This window comes from Hipposideros armiger, unplaced genomic scaffold (genome assembly GCF_001890085.2).
Source record: "Hipposideros armiger isolate ML-2016 unplaced genomic scaffold, ASM189008v1 scaffold_207, whole genome shotgun sequence".
Classification (NCBI taxonomy): domain Eukaryota; kingdom Metazoa; phylum Chordata; class Mammalia; order Chiroptera; family Hipposideridae; genus Hipposideros; species Hipposideros armiger.
Genome location: NW_017731557.1, coordinates 921,627 through 939,115, shown reverse-complemented (window position 1 = coordinate 939,115; position 17,489 = coordinate 921,627). Strand labels below are relative to the sequence as shown.

Below are 17,489 nucleotides of genomic sequence, written 5' to 3'. Positions count from 1 at the left end.
GTAACCTCGACTTTCAGGGTTGATTAGCTCTTAGTTAATGCTAATCCTCTGGGACCCAGAACATCACCATGACAGTCCGTCCATCCATGGTAGGCCTAGTAAGTCTCTGAACCCACTCGGCAATTACTTCCCTCATTCTCACATACAGAGCTGAACTAGAAATATCAGTCACCAGCAGAGCCCTCAGTGAGTCCTACTACCGAATAAAGGGCCAAGCGAAAGCCCCTGAAGCTTCCTCTTCCCATTAAAAGAGAAAACCCAAAGCCACTGCATATCTATGCAAATCACAGAAATGTCGTTATCGAAAACTTGAAAGATACCGTGAAGTGTGTGTGGGTATACGGGTGTATGGACAGTTTAACCTACCCATTTAAACTGAGCAGAACACAGTTGGATTCTGGAAAATGTCATAGATTATTATAAACTTAATGTAATGGTGGCTCTAATTATAGCTACTGTTCCAGACATGACCTCTTTACTAGAGTAAATCATCACAGCCTGACACTTGGTAAGCAGGTCCTGACACAGCAAACAGATTTTTCTCTACCCAAAAACCAGACAACATCAGAGGGCTTTCACTAGCACTAAGAGAAGTACACATTCCTATGCTGCCTCAGAATTACACGGACTTGATGGTATAATTTAGTCTGCAAGGGCATTGATTGTCTCACCATCCCATTACAGCTCACCAGACTATGACTTTGAGGACACCATGCTATAATAATAAAACTCAAAAAACTAACATGAAACAACTGTGTGCCAATGTCAATCAGAAACCAATTAGAAATGATCATATTCTTGATACTGTAACTTGTTATTAGGAAATTGTTTAATTTATAAAAATTCATTTGACATATTACCTCTAAGGAACTACTGTAATAAATACAGCAAGATATATAAAATAAATGTTTATGTGTTACTAGTTATTTTTGGTCTTATATGCTCTAGGAATGCTTCAATATCTAAACCTCTTTGGAAGAAACGGCAAGTTTCCATAAACCGGAAACTCTCCTTTATGTCACACAATCTATAAAATACTCTGTACCTGTTAGTAGTTTGACACTTTACAAATAAGTAAACCCCCAAGTTAAAGGGCTAAACCACTGCATAGCCATATGTCCTGGATTATGCTACGTCAACTTGCTTAGGCTGCAAACTATGTTTCCTAAAATCCCTCTCCCTTCCAATTCCATGTTAGAGTGGCCAGAAGGGGAACTTGTTGGGGAATGAAAGATAGAAGTAAAGCAACAGCCTTTACTCTTAGAAGGTTGTTATGGTTAACCACGGTGTCAAAAAAGATGCAGAGATGCCCTGAAGGTCCCAGCCTGTCCTCGCTCTGTGTGTCCAGCTTATCTTTCCTATTGCTGGCCCTGCCAACCAACAGCAGCCCCAGGCCCACCATAAGACATTTCACTGTGGACCCACAGAGCTGGTAGCTACATCATGTATACAACAGCTTTCCACAGCTATCTCATGAGTTCCTCCTTCATGTTGCCATTTCAATGGCTGGAAGTACTTGCCTTCTCAGATTCCACGGTCTTACCCACTGGTGTCGCTGCTTCAAGGGGACTGGTAAATGGTTTTCACCCGGATCCACATAACTCCCCTTTCACGCCTTCATTTGCACAGCTCTTCTTGCAACACTCGTATGAGATCTCATTCCTTTAGTAAGCCCCTTATTCCCAAAAATACTCACAGTAGGTCTACCTCCATAAATAAAACCTGAATGATACGATCTTTTTTTCATTTTTGCCTTTTAAACTCCTTATGTGTCTTTCCATTTGATAATGATTTACACATTAGTTTTTATCTACTACATTATTAAATGCTTTATCTCACTTAGTCCCCACAATAATTCTAAAAAGTAGATAATAACATGCCCAAATTTAAGACAAAGAAATAAAGGTTTAGATTCCTCGGTCAACTGGTCAGCCCCAAACCAAAAGGTACTAAACTGAAAAACAGGGCTTTGTCTTTGGGTTCAATGCTTTTCCTATATTCCACAGGTGGACACCAGCGAAAATGATGGCATCAGGAACCACCACTCTGAAAATTCCCTGCTCCATAAAAGCAACCAGGAAACTTTTTTGGAACTCTGGAAATTAACCAAAGACTTGAAATGATCCAAGGAGTCTTTATTCAAGAAAATGGCAAAATCTTAGCACGAACAATAAACTTTATATCATTTCAACCTGCACCATTCCTATGTCCTCTTCTTCGCTCTGCAGTAGCCTCGTAAACAAACAGCAGGCAATCATGGTGAAAATTAGCAGCCTGGATGCCACCAGGGGGACAAAATGGATTTGGAGCGCCTCTCGTCTCATTCTCAGAAAACTGTCATTATATGGCCAGTCTGGTGGTTCCCTGGAAGAGCCCACTTGCAAGAATGTCTTTATTTAACCTAACTCTGAGCTTATCTGGTGAAAAGCCTTTGTCAAAAAAAAGAAAGAAAAAAAAAAGAAACCACTGATTAATTTTGCAGCTGCCTTAGGTGGCGAATAACAGCTGGGGCAAACAACAGGCTAACCAAAGAAATGGAATGAGATATACATGAGGGCTTTGAAAACTCCAACATCGTCACGGGGATCTAGAAAACCATGCATAGATAGGGCTGTGCATATGTTCAGGAAAGACCCAAGAAGGCCCTCAGCTCTTACCTCAGACTGACTTGGAGGCTTTGTGCAAGCAGTCAGAGAGAGCTAAGGCAGAGCTGTCTGCCGCCGGGCTGAGTGCTGAAAGCATGCCCCAACACACACACACACACACAGCCCATCAACCAAGACCAGGAGACTTGTTGATTTAGGTATTTAAGGAATTTTCTGTCCCATCATTAACTGACCATTAAGATAACCAACCTGAGACTTCAGTGGCCACATAGGACAAAGGATATAGATTTCACATAATTAGTCAAGAAATACCACCACCAAACAAACAAACAACAAAACAAACAGCAACCACTTGATTTCCAGAGCTGCCACATTCTATTATTTTAAATGTTTAATTTTCAACCAAAAATTACAAAAACATGCAAAGAAACAAGAAAGTCTGGCACTTACATGGGAAAAAAGAAATCATTAGAAACTGGCTCTGAGGATACCCACATGATAGATTTAACAGATACTTAAAATCTGCTATTTTAAATAATCCCTAGTACAGTGACTAAGAAAATAACTCAAAACAACAGTAAAAGAAATAACAAGGGAATTAAAATGGCACACTAGAAAATATCCATTATGCCAAAAAGAAGGCAGTAATAGGAGATAAAAAAGACATAAGACATATAGAAAACAAATACATCTTACATTATCAGTAATCAAATTAAATGTAAAGGGATTAAACACTCCAGTCAAAGGTAGACTGGCAGAAAAGATTTTTTTAAATGATCCTGCTAAATGCTGTCTACAGGAAACACATTTTAGATTCAGACACACAAACAGGTTGAAAGTGAAAAAATAAATTGGAAGAAGATACATCATCTAAACAGAAACCAAAAGAGAGCTAGAGTGGCTATAGTAATATTAGACAAAGTACACCTTAAGACAAAAATTGTTAATAGAACAAAGAAAGGCATATTTTAATGATAAATGTTCACTCCATCAATAAGATACAATAATCATAAATATATACAGTCACTTAACAACAGAGCCCCAAATTAAATGAAGAGAAACCTGAAAGATCTGAAGGGAGAAATCCAGAATTCAACAATATTTGGAGACTTCTATATTCCACTTTCAATAATGGGTAGAACAACTATATGGGAAAATACAGATGTCTAGCCTTATAGGATACAAGAAATTTGACATCTAAATATGCATTAAATAGGATAAAAACACACTCCCAAACACGCAGTCATACCTAAATGGGAGACTGGCTACAATGAACCAAAGGTGCTACAAAAATCGTGTCACCTTCAAACCCTGAAGGCCACTGCCCTACCCACACATATGGGTGTATCTTATGTATCTAGCCTGTTTCAACAATCTGTTTTACTTTGTAATTGTACACAATTAATTTTTACTCTTAACACAATTTTGTGGCAATAACTACACATAGTGAATTTAAGTATAAAATTAAGTCAGCCAAGACTTAAGCAGAACCTATAGTGTGGTTGGAATAAGTTACACTGTACTTACTTTACCTGAGAAACCTGTACTGTTTACAGCAGGGTCACATACTCAAATGCCCAGAGACTCTTGCCATTACTGAGAATGAATATAGTAGGCTGGTGAGTGAGCATAAAAAGGAGCCACTGCTTAACTCCAACCAGTTAGTAAATAATGTGGGAATTTGGCCCAGTGTTTCCATGTCATTTGATTTTTGAAAAGAAGCCAAGAAATCTAGATTTTTAGATGAAATCACCTGAAAATGTTTACTCTAACTTTTTGTACCTTACCTATAAGAATTAGATGTGAAATGTACCTAGCTTTTTGTCAGGCACACAGTGAGCCCTAAACTAATGTTTGTGTTCTTTCTCAACTCCCTCAACTGGAAAGTAAGATGCTTGAGGATTCACTACTGGGAAAAAGGAAGGGAACTTAAAACAGTTTCCAGGAACATTAAAATTTTCTATAAATAATCACACCAGTCAGCTTTGTACAGTTTCCCCAAAGATAGAAGAATTGCTGTTGTCAACTGCTAAGCAGATGATTATGTAGCTGAGCCAACAGGACTGGAGAAAGTGAGGTCAAATGGAAAAACGACTGATATTACAAAGCTAAAGCTCAGTTTTTCCACATGAGGCTAATTTCAACCAAGGAGAAAGTGTGTCGAGTCTCAGGAGAAGGTCCTAGGTTCTCAGAGAAGTATACAAGATACAAACCAAGTGGACTATCGCTTTAGAGAAGGACACCAGAAGCAGAAATATTTATCTGTACATCCGATGGCCAAACAGAACTTGGAATCTGTACAGACTTCCACCTTAGCATCGGTCATACTAAAATATTCTGCTTGTGTGTCTGTACTATCAGACTATAAGCTACTTGGAAGTAAATTTCGTCTCATCTCATTCTGTTTGGAATAGCACTGCCCAGCACACAGTAGGTGCTCTATAAATGTTGGATGAATTCAACTGAAACTTGACACTCACGTCACAAAGGGCTCTTGGTGTTTGCTAAGGGTCTTTAGATGCTAACTAGAGACATAAGAGATTCTCCCCATTGGGAACAAAGGAAGAATTCCTTTAGGGGACATGCTCTGGCTGACATCAATATTGAATGTAACTAAATTAGGACCTACCTAACAACAATTTAGTCCTAGTTTTTGGTCATAACTTTACTAACAATTGTCACCGCAATAAACTTTAACTAAAAACAAACAAATAAAAAAACAGTGAGCTCGCGCATATGTGTGTATGTGCGTGTCTGTGTAAGTCAAACAACTTTGGGCATAATTTAATTCCAGTCTTCTTCCCTGAAGCAGAAAGCAGAAATAGATCCTGATTTTTGCTACTGTAGAGGCTGGTTCTCAAAGGCAGGGCGATCGACCACTGGAAAGGTGCTCTATCTACCATCCTGACTACAGCGAATACGGATGACAAGGCGGAGCTGAGGGAGCACAAAGCACCTTCTGCTCTCCCGGCTGCCAGGGACAATCCTTCTAGCCGACAGGCAGTTTACTCCTGGCCCAAATTCTTGTTCTATGAGCAGCAACTAAGAAGTGAAAAAGTACAAACCACTTCATCCCAGCCGGCTCGGTCACTCCCAGGCGGCTTCTTCTGTGTGGTGGTGCCCGGTCCTATTCACACCCTCACTGAGCCAGCTGTTCCCTAATTGCTTTTTACTTTTATGTGTGTGACAACACCACCTCTGGGGCTTGATTTTTCAAAGGGTACTTGCCAACATAAATACTCCAGGTTCAAGATAAAACAGAATAATTAAAAACAGACCTACTTATCCAATTAGCTGATAGCCTATTTAGATTACCAAACTATAGAGTATTCTCAGTTCTTTTGTCTATTGTTCTCATTCAAGTGGGCAAAACGGGGCTTTAGCTTACAAATGGAACATCTAATTTTTAAGGGATTAACAACCACCGTGATAAAAGGCAGGTGTGGAGAAAGGACGGTGAGCTTTCTCGAAAAGGAAGGTCTGAGCTCGGATTCCAAAATCTGCCACTTACTAAGGCAAAAGCAATTCTTCGTAGGTGGTTATAAATATTATATGACAATGACAAAGTAATTATATAAAATTATAGTGCATAAGAGGCATGACGTAATAACAGCATGCTCACAGTATCGTTAGCATCTGCTGAACATGGCCCCCATTTCTATTCTTCATGTTAAAAGGTTAAAATGGGAAGGGGGAGAGCTCATAATTTGTTACTGGCGAGAGGCTACGGGGCAGGGGTTGGAGAGGTATCTTTCACTGCACATCAAGTCCATATGGAGCGTTTACTTAGAGATTTGCTTCAGTGCAATGGCTTTTCAGAGCACACCTACTAGTCATTCAGTGAATACTTTTAAGTGCTTACCATGTGGCAGGCCTGTGCGAGGTGTTGTGGGGACCGCTGTAACTAACACAGACACAAGTCTGGATCTTAAACAGCTTACGGTTTGGTAGGCGAGATAAGCCAGGGATCTTAGAGTACTGCTGGGGTCAGAGGAGCACCCCAGAGAAAACCACCAAGTCCGGGAGGGAGGGAGCAGAGGAAGTTCCCTGTAGAAAGTGGTTACCAAGGAGGAGCTGGCTGAAGGAGGATGAGCTCCGGAGAGACACAAGCATATACAAAGGTCCTGAGGTCACACAGTGCGGCAAACTCCAGAAATCACAAGGAGTTTACTCCTGCTGGAACTTTGGGCACAGCCTGGATGAGCAAATAAAAAGAGGGGGACGGCTGCAGCAGAGATACAAAAGCAGTGTACAATGGAAGCAGGAGTCCAATCATGAGGTGGCGTGTGTTATGTGCCACATGAGACTTCCATTCACGCTAAAGAGCTCCGACTCCACCTTGGGGACCAAGGCAAGCTATGGAAGAGTGTTGGAACGATGCGATCAGATCTGTCTGTTAGGGAGATCACTCTGGCTGTCGTGGGAGAAAAGAACTTGCGGGAAATCTTTTAAATCCTATAAAGGAATTATCTTAGAAGAAAAAAAATAACCAAAAACCCAAACCAACTGCTAAAAGAATCTCAGCTGTTAGAAATGGTAAATGTTAAAAATATTAACTTGCAATTCAAAGGACAACTTTTTTAAAAGCCCATGGCTACAATGATCTGCAACTGTCGCAAAATGAAAGAAAAGGCTATGTAATCTCAGGTAAACCTTGTTTCCTAGAAACAAGGGAACACAAGAGCGGTCCCAACTCTTCTCTCTCCTTTCCGGTCAGCCCCACCTCCTACAGGTGCCTCATGCCAGCTCAGTCTCTGTTCTTCATTTAGGGACCAGATTTGCTCAACCAAATAAGAATGTGTCTATACCCTCTGGAAAATTACTACAGTGTGCCAGATAACTTTTAAAAGTTACATGCTAACAGATGAGAGCCAGGTCTGATCCCAAGGTCAAGCAAAATTAGTCTTAGCTATTTTGCCAGTGGTCAGTAAATAATGAGAAGTTCTGTTGGTAGTTTCTAAATTAGAAAATCTGAGGCCCTGCAATAGCGGGGTGGAAGCACGAACACCAGAACACAACGGTTAGAGTTAGATACTTTTCAGAATGTGCCTTTTAATCATAAATTATGCCATTAAGAACTTAATGCAATGATTAAAATTTCACAAACTTCTAGTGAAGTCAAAATGTGGTGACAACTATTGACACATGACCAAATCCTAAAAGAACCTCAACTTGAAGCAAAATTTTTTAGTGTCTATGGTTAAACGGGATTTGCAAATATAGCATAAGAAAAACAGGTAAGGCAAGTCCTTCAGGTGGCAAATAAAATGCTAAAATCAACCTTTAAAATCAAGATTTTGAGGGATGTTTGGCTGTAACTCACAAAAGATTCAGACAAGGAACTATACACTCCTAAAAATGAAAATATGCACGTTTTATAGAGTAATTATAAATATGGAAATTTACCATTATTATAAGACATTTCTTACAAGGTCGTGCATAATTTTAAAAAAATAATAATATCACAACTACTTTGGGGGACATAGTCAAATCTATTATCTGAAAGGGATGGATTCATTAGATTTTTTTTCTTCTGCAGTTAGAGAAAGCCTCTACTTTCCATACTTTCTAAAAATAATTAAATAAACTTACGTGATTTGGATTATTTGTGATTCACCAACTTGCTTAATTATTTCAAAAATCACTATGTCAAAAACTACCATATTTTTATACACAGTTGTTATTTATCTGTTTACTGACCAATGTAAAAGACTGCCACCGTGCAGAATGATGTCATGGGAACTACATCAGACTGGGGGTCAAGATATTCATTCATCCATTCATTCCTTTGTTAAATAAACATCTGAGTACTACTTTAGTGCCAGACAACAGGCCCTAAATTTCTTTTCTTTTTAAGTCCCTGAAGAAACATACTATATTTCATCAAATTTGAGACGCCATCAATTGTAAGACTAACTCTTAACTAATAAAGAAAAAATGCTTTCAGTTAAATTATGACATAATGCCTTGAATGGATCACATCGCCCTCTCACTGCTTTGATATTTTTTTTCAATCTATTCAAAAAAATTTGGCATTTTTTCCTGCCTTCAATACATTGCTCAACATTTTAAATGGAAACCGTTCTTTACATGCCTCAGTACAAAACACAGCTTCTTCTACTTTGGAGTGTCTTCCTTTCTTGGCTCCTACAAAGCACTTAGTTGTTGTTTTTAAAGAAAAGTAAATGGAATTGTGATGATTTCTCCAATGGCAAATGTTTACTTTGCTAATATCAAATTTACATTCCTCTACTTTGTTGCTGTCCTTTTCTGTGTGTTCAGTAACTTTTTTGTTCTGATGCCAAATCATAAAAGAATCTTTTTGAAGACATTTTAAATAGCAATTACATCCAACATATGTAATGCTGACACCGTGTACATAACTCAGTCAAAATAATGACATTATATATGGCTCCAATTAAGCTTGTACAGGCACAGGTAATGACAACCTGGCCAGAAGGCCACCTGACTGACAGCAACTGGAAGGAGCCATCAAGTGTTAGATACATTCTAAACTCAGAGATGTTAACGTGAAAAAATGTCTTACAATCACAGCAGTTAATAGTAGCAAACACTCATGTAGCACCCTGAGGAAAGTACTTTACATCCATTATGTCATGAAAACCTGTAAGGTGGTAGATTATGTGCATCTGGATGAGAAAACTGAGGCATTGGGGGGGGGGGGTGAGTAACCAGCCTGGTATCACAAAGCGAGCATGCGACAAGGCTAGCATTTGCATCCAGGCAGCCTGGCTCTAGAGGCTATGCTTTTAACCACTATGCCATGTAGCCTCTCAAGCTAATAATAACTGGCTTTGTGGCCTGAGGCAAATCATGAGAGACTCCTCTCCTTATTTGGAAAAGGAGGGAACTGGAATGGATAATTATGACACTCTTTCCCAGGATGAACATAATCTCCTACAGTAAAATTTTATTCCCAAACTGGTTTCTCCTTAAGCTGATACAATTCAAAGACCTTAACTGCCATTAGTGACTAGTGAAAGGAATGCAGCTTTTACTACTAGTCTAAAACAGACATACTTAAGAAACAGACCATACTTGTACCACTATTTCTCTTTTTATGGTGATGGTAAAAGGTTGACTGTAGATACAAGTCTGACTATTAAGTTCGTGAACTCATTCTAGAAAAAGGGCTACAAACCTCATTGCTGAATATCACTACAGTCACCTTCGAAGTACTCCCCTTGGGAAACTGCACCAATGCCAGAGCCTAGTTTACCCTTCAAAGTAATTCTGCAAATCTTTTTCTAGAATGGCCATCAGAGCTGTCGTCCTATTACCTTTGATGTCCTGAATGTCCTCAAAATGTCTTCCTTTCAATACTTCCTTCTTCATCTTCGGGTAAAGAAAGAAGTCACTGGGGGCCAGATCAGATGAATAGGGAGGGAATTCCAATACAGTTATTTGTTTACTGGCTAAAAATGCCCTCACAGACAGTGCTGTGTGTGCCGGTGCATTGTCGTGATGAAAGAGCCATGAATTGTGGGCGAAAAGTTCAGGTGGTCTAACTTTTTCATGCAGCCTTTTCAGCACTTCCAAATAGTAAACTTGGTTAACTGTTTGTCCAGTTGGTACAAATTCATAATGAATAATCCCTCTGATATCAAACAAGGTCAGCAACATCACTGCAACAAGTTCACGAACTTAATTGTCAGACCTCGTATAAATGATACCATTTGTGGGTTTTACTCTGCTTATATACTATACTTTTGATAGAAGTTTAGTCATTTAAAATGTTAATGCAGAATTAACATATGATTTCAGTGAGTCAGTTTTAACAGATATTCACAATGTAGAGCCCCTTACTCCCTTTAAAATTCTGTTCATTTATGAGGAGGGGGAAACAACAGATTAATAACAGATGCAAATATTGCAACATTTTCCCTCTTGACCCAATTTCAAGTGGACTTAAATGTGCATTACACTTGCCAACCTTCTGCCCCAATGCGAAGTCATCACACCCTTTAGATTTTCTTCCATAGACCTAGCCAGCCAGCTGCTCTCCCTCCTAGGAAACCTTCCGCAGGCCACCCAGTGATGCTTAAGATAATTCCTAATAATGCACTTTGAAGTTGTCCTACAGGAGGACAGTTAGCAAAGGAAAGAGATCAAAATGTGCAGTGTCTTTAAAGCTTTCATTATTCATTCTTAAACATCAAATACCATATCAATTTTGGCCCGCTTTTCTCTTTTATATATACATACATATGCAGACATAAAATAATCTGCTCCAACAGAAATTAAAGAAAACATTTAAGATTTATGGGAGGAAAAAGTAAAAAAAAAAGGAATAAAAGTGAACTGTTGGCAAAAGTAGGCTTAAAAAACAAAACAAGTGAGAAGATGATGAAAGACCGAAGGCTCTCACCAGTACACAGAATGTTGCTATTACATACCTTCCCGTGCTGCCCAGCTCTTTCATAACAAATGACAACATCTTCCCACATTTCTAGCTTCTCAAATATCTGAAGGGCTGAACTGGTACATCCCAACTCAAAGAGTAAACTTGCAAGTTGGCGCTAGAAAAATCAAGTTAAAATAGTGAACATTTCTTGATGCAAAGACAGATTCTTATTTCACATGCAAGTATATACAATCTGCCAATTTAGAGGTCTGCTTATGGTAATGAATGCATACTTTATACAAGTCAACCTCAACTAATTAGAAATTTGCAATGATTCAGTACTTACCTTTAGTTAGCAAGCTTCTTTACGGGGAGGGGGTGAGGAATTTAAAAACAATATAGAAACTGTTCAAAATACTTAATATATCAATTTTCCCCCAAGAACTCAGGAGAACTTAAAAAGCAAAATTCAGTATTTTTCTCTTACCCAGAAATTCTATGTATGACAATCTCTCATTTGTAAAGCTGAGATCCAATAAATCAATTTTTAAATCTCTAGTTAGAATGGCTATTATCAAAAAGATAAGAGATAGCATGTGTTAGAGAGGATGTGGAGAAGGGAACCCTTGTGCGCTGTTAGAATGTGGGAANAAGAGATAGCATGTGTTAGAGAGGATGTGGAGAAGGGAACCCTTGTGCGCTGTTAGAATGTGGGAATGTAAATTGCTGCAACCACTATGGGAAACAGTATGGAGGTTCCTCAAAAAATTAAAAATAGAACTACCTTATGATCCAGCAATTCAAATTCTGGGTATTTACCCAAAGGAAACAATATACTATCTCAAAGAGATATCTGCAACCCACGTTCATTACAGCCTTATTTATGATAGCCAAGATATGGAAACAACCTAAGTGTACACTGAAGGGTATACACACACACACACACATACACACACACAGAGGGTGCAAAAAACTTGTATACACATTTTAAGAAAGGAAAAAACTGTATTAAAATTATAATACTCAATATATACTGATAACAAAACATGAATACAAGTCATGTGTATACATTTTTTTGACAACCGTGTGTGTGTGTGTGTATAATCTACTTAATGTATATATTATATATATTCAATATATATCTATATTCAATATATAATATATATAACGAAATATTATTCAGTCATAAAAAAAAAAAAGAAATCCTGCCATTTGAGACAACATGGATGGACCTTGAGGAGATTATGCTAAGTGAAATAAGTCAGAGAAAAACACATACTGTATGATAGCATGTGGAATCTAAAAAAAATCAAACTCATAGATATAGAGAACAGATGGGTAGTTGCCAGAGGTGGAGGTTCAGGGAGGGGGAAATGGGTGAAGATGGTCAAAAAGTACAAACTTCCAGTTATAAGTAAGTCCTGGGGATAATGTATAGCATGGTGACTATTGTTAATAATACCATATTGCATATTTGAAAGTTGCTGATATAAAAGTTCTTAAAAGTTCTCAGGCCGGCGGAGTGGCATGCTGGTTAGGAATTGGCTTGGGAGTCAGCTCTGAGCAGCAGGGCCCCGGTTCGGATCCCACATGAGGGCCAGTGACGCTGCCCTCTACAGCTAAGATGGTGAACAACAGCTCGACCTGGAGCTGGGCTGCCCTGAGTCGCTGGCGACGGCATAGCCTGCAGTGGGGCTGGCCGGCAGCGGGCATGAGCTATCGTGAGCCACTGTGAGTGGCCGGCCATCCAATGGCCGGTGAGCGACTGTCTCACCCGGGAAGAGCGCAATACCAACGTGGGCCAGTGAAGCGACGTCCTCCACAACTAGACTGAAGAACAAAAGGACAGCAACTTGTCTGCTCCCCTTCCCTGATTCCCCAACGCTGTTGCCCTCCCCAATTCCCCAATAAAATCTTAAAAAAAAAAAATTTCTCATCACAAGAAATAAAATTTGTGGGCCGGCCGAGTGGCGCGATGGTTAAGAACTCACTTGGGATGCCAGAGGGCCCCGGTTCGGATCCCACATATGAGGGCCAGTGACACTGCCCTCCACAGCTAAGATGCTGAACGACAGCTCAACCTGGAGCTGGGCTGCCATGAGTCGCCGGCGACGGCGTAGGCTGCACTCCCTGTGGCAGTGGGTTGCCATGGGCTACCGTATGTAGCCAGCAGCCAGCGTGAGCGGCCAGCAGCCGCAGTGAGCGGCCGTCCAGAAGCCGGCGACTGATCTGCCTCGCCAGAGAAGAGCGCAATGATGGTGCCAACTTGGGCCAGTGAAGCAACAACCTCCACAACTAAATTGAAGAACAAAATGACAGCAACTTGTCTGTTCCCCTTTCCCCAATTCCCCAACACTGTTCCCATCCCCCCAATTCCCCAATAAAAATCTTTAAAAAAAAAAAAAAAAAAAATAAAATTTGTAACAATGTGAGTTGATGGATGGTAACTAAACTTATTGTGGTGATCATTTCACAATATATAGATATATTACATCATTATGTTGTACACCTACAACTAATACAATGCTATATGTCAATTATATCTCAAACTGGAAAAAAACATAAAAGGATACTTAACTCAAATAAGTAAATACACAAATAAATAATGAAAACTCCAAACAGTCAATATAAATGACATATAGTCTATGCATTAATATTTGTGTACTTTATTCATGAGCGTATCTTTGGCTCTTTCTCACTCAGGTCTACTTAGATTTATTTTAAGTTCTAAAAAACTTAGCTGTCTAGTTTCCCAGTTCTTGGCAGATAAAAAGAGACAAATACTGGTAAGGTCATTGAAGGTTGAACATATTGAAAAATAAATATATTGCGGCTTATAAGTGGTCCATCCTGCAGGAATGGAAAAAGGTATCAGAAAGGTTTAAAAATTCAGGTGAGGTTCTTGAGTAAGGTGTCATCTCTTAACAGTAAGAACTGTGTTTTCTCTTAAGCACACTTTTTCTACTCTTCAAAATTCAATAGATATTAAGAGTTAAGAAGCTAATGGATGTGGAAAATCCAGGACTAACAAAATCAGAAAGTAAAATGAAATATACCTGAAAATTATATGTTAATATATTATCAAAATAAATAAAGGAGGTCGTCCAGTTCTTTTGTATCCCATGAAATATAGGAGAAATTGGCTTTTTTAGGATATTTGACTGGATATTTTCAAGAAATAAACCTAGCATGTGGGAGCTGGATTAAATCTTAGTGCTCATGTATTATAGTTCAGCAGTTTAATCTTTTCACTTCATAGATGACGAAAGTTATGGCATCTAAGCATATGGCTGAGTAGCAGCAGAGACTAATTCTCTTTTTATAATAAACTATGCCTGTTATTTCTTGATCTTTAAAAATAATACATAAAGATATGGATACTCTCCATAATGAAAAGAAAAAAATGATTTAATTTCTTAATGAAAGAGAATGTTTATCTAACTGCCTAAAAATCCTAAAACCCATCGCTTCCTAAGCAGATAAAATAAACATGTAGCCTAAATTCTATTTGAATAGTATTTAATTTTCCTAATGCTTCTGTTCAGAAACAGGTTAAAAGCTACACCCTGAACAGACATGTTTTGTCATAATAATAGCTCAGAGTCTGAGACATTTACCTACCACAAACCACACAGTACAAAGTACTTCAGAAATTTCACAGATCAGGGTCAACAACGTGGCAAAAAGTTCCAGCTGTTAAACTTTCTTGATGAAGCAGCTACTCCTTTGAGATCATATAGCAAAGATTTTTAGGTGCCTACATTTTACTGACACTCCTTCAATAGATAATGTGAGTTCCAATGCGTAATAAATCCCCTAGTTTCTCCTGTGCTTAAGAATATAAACGGCTCTGAGAAATCTTACAGTGGGTGTTCTGAATCACTGAATGGTAGATTGGCATTTATAATTCTAAATCACTAGCTATGTGCATAATCCATGAGGGAGATGACAGAAAGCTGGTTAAAATGACAACAGTTACTAAAATATCTAGAAATTCCTGGCTGGCGCCGCTTGATTCCACCTAACTTCTCTGCGCCATAGCTGCCACACATGTAAAATGGGGACATTTCACAAAATTGCTGCAATAAAATAAGATAATGTGTATGAAATGCAAAACAAAATGCAAGCCTCATACTAAGGGTGCAGCAAATTTGATTGTTATTGGGGGCTGTAATTACAACCCAATGAAGAGATAAGGAAAGGAGGTAAACTACACTAAAAGTTGGAAAACTAGAATAGAGATCTAGATTATGAACAGGTGTATGATCAACATTGAAAAAGTATACTTAATTGTACTGGACCTCAGTTTTCTTCTCTGTAAAATTAACAAACTTGTCCAGGTGTCTAAATTGTCTTCTGTACTAAACATTTTACAAAATAGGGGAACCACACCTATAACATGGAGAACCATGGGCCAGGGGGCCAGAATCTCCATCCCAACATAGGGCGTTAAGAGCTACAGTAGGTAATCTCATATCCCCAGAAAGAGGAGAGAAGTTAAGGGTATCTTACAATATAGAGAATCAAATAAATGCTTTCTTTTATTGTTTGTAAATCACTTGGTTCAAAAGGTTCATTCTTTGGCAAAAAGTCCTTAAAGGGTTTTCAAATATAAAAGCTTATTTTGAAAACGAAAGCTTCTGTGGTTCTATTATTTAATTTCAAGGATTCTGTTTATCTAGTTTTAAATTCTTTTAAAAATGTTTTAAAAGTCTAATATCACCTTCATCAAAACAGCTATTTGAAATAATTGACAATCCTCAGCTACTTCTTTTCACTTAAAGATCTGAAAACAAACATAAATTGAAAATAATTGTTTTCTAATGTTTTTATCTTTCAAATGCGAAGTATTTTCCATACCCAATGACAAACAACAACAAAAATACCTGAATGGCCCAGTGAGGTGGTACTTGACAGCAATAAAAAATCTTCAGACGTTCCAATACCGGTGTAGTCTTATCTTCAAATTGGTCTGCAAGAGCCTAAGAGCACATATAATCAGAATTTATATGTGTAATAACTTTTTAATTTAAACAAGGTTTTTATTGTAAAAGTTATACAAATGGACATATAATCAATAAAAAAAGTCACTTTGATGAGATAATGGAATGTGTAAATTTTTTCTTGAATTTCTTAAATGTTAAAAAAACCTTAAAGTTAATCAACATTTATGTAAACATGTACATTAAAATCTTATCAAGAAAAGAGTTCTTAAAACTAAGATTTCCTATAATAGTTCCTTCAAAGAACTGTCCTTATTAATCAGCCTTTTTACTTTTTCTAAGAAAAACTTCTTTAGTGCATCTACTTCACAACCTTAATATCACTTTGATGACGGCTCTTTCTAATATAAATCTGAGAAAAATGATATGAAGAATGTCATTTAGGACTATTTTCTCAGGAATAAGGTGAAAGCAAAAGGCGGATCTGTTTGATCTCAGAGAGCGAGTTCTCTTACTCTTCAGCAATAGATCTATTAGGCTGGACATTCACTCATGCAAGACCATCCTTAAGGTACAGCGGACAGCGGCTGCTGCAAGCACTGAAGGACCCTCTGCTATACTGAAATACCGACTCTGGTGCTGAATAACTGCACTCCCGGAAGCTACATCAGGAAGCGGACCAGTAAGACCAAGATGGCTGACTCCAAGAAGTGGTACCAGGGCCAACCGCAGAGTTGAAGGCTAGCATTACCCTGTGGTCAAGCGATCGGCCATCAGAAGAGCGCACGTATACAGCATCAAGGGGAATGCAGACAGGCTCTGGAGCTCTTAAGCAAATAATGGGCCACAGCCCACTATGATCATCTTCACCTGCCTCTTAATGTGTCATTCAGTTTATAGTAAGTACACATATTTTCTCTGATACACATTTGGACCTTCTCTCAACTGTGACCATTTTTGCATAATACAGTAGTCAAATTTTCCTTTTTTGCCGGTTGACTCGTTTTCACAGGTCTGTCTTGTGAGGATGAGATGGTAACAATATGTCAATGTTAATTTTCTGGTGCTACTGCAGGTACTGTGGTTCTAGAGGAGAATGTCCTCCTGTGAGGACACTGAGCCATGTTGGCAACTTACTCTCCAATTCTTTAATACAAAAGACAGTTGTACTGTACTTGCAACTTTTCTGTAAGTTTGAAATTGTTTCAAATTTTTACAAAATTAATTTTTAAAATTGAAAATTTCAAAAAAAAAAAGTTTAGGGTAGCAAGTTCAAACTTACTAAGAAAGAAAAAGACAAGAATCTAACAAAACCCAGCAAAAACCCAAAACGAGACCAGTTCTGAGCAGGGAAACTGGTCCCAAATTAGGGGGTCTCTCCATTATATGATGTGGGAAATGTATTTGTTAGCCTAAGAATATTCTGTAGAATGAGAGGACACTCATTACATCACTTCTTTGACAATCCAAGATGTTATTCAATCAAGTCAGAACAAATTGAGACATAACCACACTCCTAAACCATCTTAAGTCAAAATATTTTAAAATTTTTCTGGCCTTACTTCAGAGAAACTT

At 38.3% G+C, this 17,489-nt stretch overlaps 1 protein-coding gene across 3 annotated transcripts in view; it reads right to left on the bottom strand.

Moving 5' to 3' along the window:
* The window catches only part of TTC27 (tetratricopeptide repeat domain 27), a 163,072-nt gene that overhangs the window by 61,171 nt on the left and 84,412 nt on the right, over positions 1-17,489 (bottom strand). For all 3 annotated transcript variants that reach the window (XM_019653796.1, XM_019653797.1, XM_019653798.1), the window contains 2 exons: positions 15,858-15,953; positions 11,024-11,146 (listed from right to left, as the gene is read on the bottom strand). In XM_019653796.1, coding sequence (XP_019509341.1) covers positions 11,024-11,146; positions 15,858-15,953 — 219 coding nt within the window. The remainder of the gene's footprint in view (positions 1-11,023; positions 11,147-15,857; positions 15,954-17,489) is intronic.